At 44.5% G+C, this 7073-nt stretch overlaps 1 protein-coding gene across 2 annotated transcripts in view; it reads left to right on the top strand.

Annotated features, from left to right (window-relative positions):
* Positions 1-600: 600 nt before the first annotated feature.
* NUDT3 (nudix hydrolase 3) overlaps positions 601-7073 on the top strand; it is a 28029-nt gene continuing 21556 nt past the window's right edge. The window contains exon 1 of one of the 2 annotated variants that reach the window (XM_032792637.2): positions 601-1110. In XM_032792637.2, the coding sequence (XP_032648528.1) occupies positions 1012-1110 (99 nt within the window). In that variant the 5' untranslated portion in view covers positions 601-1011. The remainder of the gene's footprint in view (positions 1111-7073) is intronic. The other variant, XM_032792638.2, reaches the window with a different exon arrangement.

Raw genomic sequence — 7073 nt, 5'->3', positions numbered from 1 at the left:
GACAGCGAGCAGCAGGACCAGGGCTTGGCATAAACAGACTAAACAAGTGAGCAGGGGCTCCTAAGCAGCTCAAGGGGGTCCCCTATTAGCTTTTTCTTGAGGGGGGGGGATATTTCTGGTTAAGGGTCTCAATGGACTAGCACTGCAGGAGGCACTCCCCCCCCGCGGAGTCACCCCCAGAGCCTGTTCTCCCCCAGCCCAGCTGGCTGAAGCCACCTTTGTCCCTCCCACCCTTAGTGCTCAGGGCTGCTACAATGGAACTATCGCAGCGCTACTAGCGTAGCGCTCTCTCTGCAAGACAGGTATTCTTTCTAGTTAAGCCAAGTGTTTTGCGTCAAGCCGCCAGCCATGGGCAAAAAGTTACGCCAAGCACCTAGCGTTTTGTCTGCCCTTCCTACCTGCACAACTTGCGTAACTGTCAGCTTCCGCCCCCCACCGCGGCCGTAAAGTGCGTGAGACCGTCCCTATTCCTGGCGTTGGTCTACCCCGCGTGCTTACAGTAGAGCTCGTGCTGCGTACCAACGGGGGCCGATTCTTCACGCCGGTTACGCAGCGGCCGCTGCAGCCGCATCAGCTGCCCCCGCCCGCTGCCTTTACGCCGTTTGCGTAGCGTGCCCCAAGATGGCGTTGCAGTCGTCGTTGGCGGCGGCTGGAGAGCTGGCGGCGGCGGCAGGGCTAGCGGAGCTGACGGGGGGGATGAGGCGGGCGAAAGGCGGCAGCGCTAGCAGCGTGTAGCGGAGGCTCCCGGCGTGTGAGAGACTCTCCTGGGAGGCGGGCCCCCTCAGTCCCCGCTGCCGGAGCCCGGCGGGTCCCACCCCGCTCAGAACCGCCCCTCCCCCGCCTTATTCCCCACCGGGCCTCTTGGAGCCCAGGCCTTGCGCCCCCCACAGCGCCCCATCCTCGGTGTCCTCCCCCGGCCTGGGCCTACCCCTTTAGCGCCGAGCCCCTTCCGCCTCCTCGCCGCGCCCCCCACTCAGCCCCGTCGCTGGCCCCCCTTCCCCAGAACGGAGGATGATGAAGCTCAAGTCCAACCAGACTCGCACCTACGACGGGGACGGGTACAAGAAGCGGGCGGCCTGCCTGTGCTTCCGCAACGAGAGCGAGGAGGAGGTGAGCGGTGTTGGGGGGGCGCTAAAAGTGGGGGGGGGCGGGTGAGAGGGGCTAGATGGGGGCGGTCGGAAATAGGCGAGGGATGGGGAGAAAGTAGAATGGGGGAGGGGCTGGCCTAGGTTAAGAGTGAGTGGTGGGTTGGGGGCGGGAAGTGGGGGCACTAGGAGAAAGAGGCGGTAGTGCATTGGGGCGAGGTGTGCTTGGGAGCAGAGTGCTACGAGGCCCTGGAAGAGAATTAGGCAGCCAAAGGGGAGGTATCGTCTGGGTGGCTCATTATGGGAAGAAAAGGCAGTGGGGTGAAGGGTGGCGTGCTGTTACCAGCGTGATCGGGGGAGGCTGAATGTTAAGCCGGTGGAAACACATTGGGTTCCCCAGGAGCAGCGGCTGAAAGACCTTAAGCGTCAGAAACTCTAGAGAGTAGGATACATGGAGTTGTGAGTGAGACGTCTGGGGGGAGTAGTGCTTGCAGTTTTGGAAGGTAAGAATTGGGGGTTCCCAGAGAGTCACGGGTTCAAAGGAGCCAAGATATTTAAGGTCCTCGATATGGTTGGAAAGAGTAAACACTTTTTTATTCTTATAGCTTGAGAAGTGTATGGGGTTTTAATTTTGCTGGTCAAATAGCTAGCTTTCTACTCTGCAGTCTTGCAAACTGGAGGTGTGGGAAGGTACAATAGATTTTGGCTGAGAGTAAGGACAACTGAAAAGATAAAGCCATCACAAATCATTTTCTTTTTCTCCTTGTGCAAAATTTAGCCTTCTGAAAGTGTTTATATTGCATTTCATAATGTAGCAGAAAAATTTTGCAAAGCATATTTAAGAAAATGCAAGATTCAATTTTGAGTGACGGTATGATTTCTCTGCAAATCAAAGAAAGGTGCAGAATGAAAGGTTTAAAACACTGAAGGGTACAATGATCTCTTATGGTTTGGCATGGCATGGTATGAGAGAGGATTTGGCAGTGGGCTGCACTAACCATGGTGGCAGAGCTTCAGTCCAGCACATCACATGAGATGGGAAAGGAAACATGACCCTGGATTATAAAAAGAAACTGGGATAAAAGGGACTGATGCATTGCCAGAAACCACTGTCCAGAGAGGCTTGGGAGGAAGTGGGAATTAAAAGGTAAACTGGTTTGCCTAAAAACAATCATATTGTAGAGGATATTTGCGTCTGTAAGACTGAAGGAGTGAATTTGCACAGAAATGTGATTTTTAACACTTTGAAAAAACCTTCCTATTTGGGGTACAATATTTAAAACAAACCAAGAGATACCCCTATATGAGTGTAACAGAATCATATTGACTAGATCTGATTTACTGGTTCCTTGGTGGCTGTACCAAAGTCTTTGTTCTCCTGATTATCATACTTGTAGCCAGAGGAAATCTGAAGGGAATACAGACAGTTCACTGGAAAGTTAATTAGCATGCTATTTGGTTATTATTTAATGTGGCAAAGGAGCCTTTATTATAGCTATGTTGTCATTGTGCAGAGTCAGCATTTCAGTTATAAATGGTCTGAAGGATTTAAAACGGGTTCTCAAACTGGGGTTGGGACCCCTTGGGGGTTGCGAGGTTATTACGGGGGTGGGGGGGTGCAAGCTGTCAGCCTCCACCCCAAACCCCGCTTTGCCTCCAGCATGTATAATGTTAAAGTAAAAACACTTTTTAATATGTTTATAAGGGAGGTTGCACTCAGAGGCTTGCTTTGTGAAAGAGGTCACCGGTAAAAAAAAAAAAAAAAAAAGTTTGAGAACCACTGATCTAAAACTTCCTTGTAAAAACTTGTCTAGACCAAAAAAAATGGTCGGTCTTACCAATTTCTATGAAACTATTTTGCAATGTTTAAATAAGTATAAGGAAAAATGTAGCCTTGTGGCTTCAGAGGTTGCTTTGTGGTGCAATGATGCTGGACCTAATTAAGAAAATAACACTTCCTGGAGCAGTTTTACACAATTTCTTATGAAAATGTTACCACATATGCCTAATCATTTCTAGACAGATGTGTTTAGGTACATTTTCATTGTAGTGTCTGGATTGTAATATGACTAAATATGCAACCATATTTGTCTATAGCAAGCATGTGATCTATCAGCTTTTAACAGATTGTCAGTGTGTACATTACTACAGCTGAATTTTAATACCACCATAGATGGAGCTTCTTTCCTGTTACTGATCTGTTCACAGCTGTTTTGGTCTTGGTTACACAAAACGACTATACTTTAAAGTATGGCTTTGACAGCCTGAGAAAGTTGAACTGATTTGATTTAAGGTTTGATTATTTATTTTTAAAACTGCTTTAGTTTACTGATGCTAATGGTTGTGTGGACACTCACTGTTTTGTTTAAAACCAGACTTTTTTCAGTGTAGTTTAAGTTGATGAGAAATCAACCTAGGCTAAACTGAAATAAGCTATTCTTACACCAAAATAAGAGGTTGAAAACCCTGTTTAAGTTAAACTGATGCAACTTCTCCCTGTAGATAAGATCTAGTGAAGTTCTGATTCCAGCTTTCAAAAACAAAACAAATTTAGAGTTCAGGACTGGCTTCTGAACCATGCCTGATTGTCTGTTGTCATAGTTGTGTTACAGAAGGCAGCGTGTGGGGCTCTGGAGAAATGAGAACCTGTATTCTCAATGTCCTTCCTTTTATGGATTTCATTCCAAGTACTATTAATATACAGGAAGTGTGTGTGATCACAACAGTTAGCATGGAAGTTCTCAACTGGGGGGGGGGGGCACAACAAGGTTTCAATAATGCCATTCACTGACATTTGGCCTGGCCTTCCCACCCCATCACCAATAGTGGGGTAGCCAGGGCAAATTTGAGCGAATGGCATTGCAACCTGGCACGTGAGGTCATAACACCACTCAGATTTGACCTGGTTGGCGCCCTGCCAGGCCTAGGGGGGGTGGGAGGGAGTTGTGGAAATGGATGAGGAGGACAACAGGGCTGAGAACCCATGTGGGTCATGGCGGGGCTCCTTGGTGGTCTCACTCCACTCACTGCACCAGCTCCATGCCAATTGCTGCTGCTTGCACTTGGTTCTGCTGACCTCACACTTTACACAGGTGCTGCTGCACCTCTGGCAGGTGATGCAGGCCAGGCCTGTCGCACAGCAATAGCTCCTGCACAGCCTTAAGGACTTTGCTTTCCATGGCTGCCTTACTGCATGATTGGGGGTGGATGGGCCAGAGGAGCCCTGGCAGCGCCAGCCCTCCATAGGGCTTACAGAGGTCTCTGAGTTGGGACCAGTTCTAAGGCGCAGGGGACTGGCCCTTCCCACCCCACCCTGGGGATTGGAGGAGTGGGGTTGGGTATCCAGCCATTATTGAATGGGCTGCCACTGGTTTGCTTCCAACTGGACATCTAGTCAGTTACAGAGGAAGAGTTTAGGTCCTGCTCCCCACATACCTTTTCTGTCCTATCTTGCAACCTCACCATACCTCTGCTTTGAGGGTATCTCTATGTACACCTGTACCTGTCTGTCATAATGGAGATACAGATGGGCCAAATTTGAGTGGTGTACAAGGCAGTATCCTTCTCACTATTGTGAGGGGTGATGAGGGGCTCTAAGTGTGTATGTTGTGGGGAGGGCGTGAGGGTGGAAAAACACCCCTCTAAGGTGTTTTCATAAAGTTGCGAACCCTTGGTCTAATGGATAGATGACACAGAATCTCACATCCCTAGTATATTACTTTAAGTGGCCTATTTTGAAACAAACCATTTTTCAATAAATTGTCTACACACTGGGTATCTTTTTTTAAAAGATCTATTATTGAAAAGACAGTGTTAGGACAATAGTTAAATGAGGTTGTGCTAGAAATCGAATACATTCTTTCTCCATATAATGTTTTCCGTACCCAAATTTTAGATAAAAACACATTTCTGCAACAAAAATTACTCTAGAATTAGTAAAGGAATAATTAATTTTAAAAGAAAATTTGAAGTACACACACAAAAGAATAAACTTCTAAATTGGCTCAGTGCACAGAAAACTTTTTATTGTATTCTTATTGTTTGTGAAACAATCAATCCCCCTTAAAGGAAAGTCTGGCATGATTCTCCCCCTGCCCCCCCCCCCCAAAAAAAAGGCAATGTGGCTTTTTTAAAGAGGTTTTGAACAGCTTTCAGAGAGCCTTCTAGCAATAGTTAGCATAAAAGTACGCTGAAAAGGGTGAAAAAACTAGGGGGTGTAAATTCTTGTGATGATTTAGTGCCTGTGTGTGAGAGAAGAACAGACTAGTTTAGAAATTTAAGTAACTGTTTAAAGGAAGCAATATAATCTTGAATTTAGTTTATAAGCAAATCTTAGAACTTTGAAGTACTGCATTTTAGCGCCTGTGATCTCTTAAGGGTTTTTAAAATTTTGCTGCTGGTTGTATTTAAAACAATACATTTTTTGTAGACTGTTTTTTCAATAAGCATTTGAGGCAGAGGTCCAGAAAATTTCACAAGTTCACTTAGGTAGAATGGAAAACCACTTACTGGAACTTTATATGCTATATTTTAATAAATATACCAATTATAAATATTTTGTGTTGGTGGGTTTTTTTTAAAGCCTTGGCTTAGAGTGGCTATAGCTTGACATATCTAACAGCTGACAGGTTGCTCATTAGCAGGTTAATGGTTTGAGGGAATTTTGGAGGAAATACTTGTTTTTCAAAGAGCAGGGCATTACTGCTCTCCAGTTTACTATTGAATGAGGAATAAAACTGGATGAGGAAAACTATGGAAGTATACCCAGTCTATAGAGAGCATTCCTAAAGAGAGTGCCAGGTAAGCACTCTTAACACAGAGGTTCTCAAACTTAACAAGGTGAGCTATGTTTTGAGAGAGATATATGAACATCTCCCTGCTTACTGATGATCACATAACATCCCTGTGGTATCCTTTTAGCAATTGCTTACTTTCTAATATTACCTTTCCATGTATTTAATGTATGTTCAGTTATCTTTAATGTGATTCAATAGCTGGAAATAAGGAAAGCCAGCATCATGTGATCAGCCAGCTTTCCACAGACCACAGTCTGAGAATCATTGCTCTAAGGCTTAACTTGACTATATTTCCTTCAGCTACATAAAAGGTTTCTGTGAAAACAAAATAAAAATACCCACCATATTATGCAAATACAGTATTGCATCTGCACATCTATCTATCCTTAATCCACTTTCCCATGGCATGTAGCAAGTTTCCAAGAAAATATAAGCTTTCATCTTAAAAAATAAAAAAATGGTTTCTAGATTGTATGATTGTAAGATTACCTTCTTAAATTGAACTATGTGTGAACTGATCAACGTTATCTTCTTGAAATTGCGGAAATGCTGGTGCGTGTGAATATGGTTGTGTGGGAGAAAAAGAGGAGGGGTAAGATTAGTGGGATATGTGTAAAGTAAGAGATTGGCAGAGAACTTGTGGAAGACAGAAAATATAAGGGAGGTTGCAGAGTGCATGGAGAGGAAGTAAAGACGAAATAAACACTGAAAGCAATGTAGGGAAGGATGAATTTTAATTGAATACAGGGAAGAAAGTGGAAGTGAAGCCAGGAAGGGAAAGAAGGGTATGAAAACCCCAAGAAAAACAGCAACATTTTAAACTTCATTGAACAGAAAATTGTAATGTTGCAACTAAATACAGTATATAGTAAATAGACAAAACTATTGTATTTATTTAAATTGCAGGTCTTTCTCACCCTGGTTGGCAGGTTTAATCCTCAGGCTAGTAGGTGTCTTGTAAACTTTTAAAATTCTGTGTGTATTTATAATATAGTTTGGCCCTTTGTAGTTGTCTTTGAGTTACAGAGAATAAGCACTCTGAACCTGTCTTGAGAATATTATGTGAAGTTGGAGAATTCAGTGGGATAAGAGACTCCTTTGTGGGCATAGTTAAAAAACAAATTACAGGCCTTTGGTGTATTTTCTGATTCCTAATAAGTTGGCTCATATTTCTTCTTGCACATATAGGCAC

Source organism: Chelonoidis abingdonii, chromosome 4 (genome assembly GCF_003597395.2).
Source record: "Chelonoidis abingdonii isolate Lonesome George chromosome 4, CheloAbing_2.0, whole genome shotgun sequence".
NCBI lineage: Eukaryota > Metazoa > Chordata > Testudines > Testudinidae > Chelonoidis > Chelonoidis abingdonii.
This window is presented reverse-complemented; position numbering and strand designations above follow the sequence as displayed.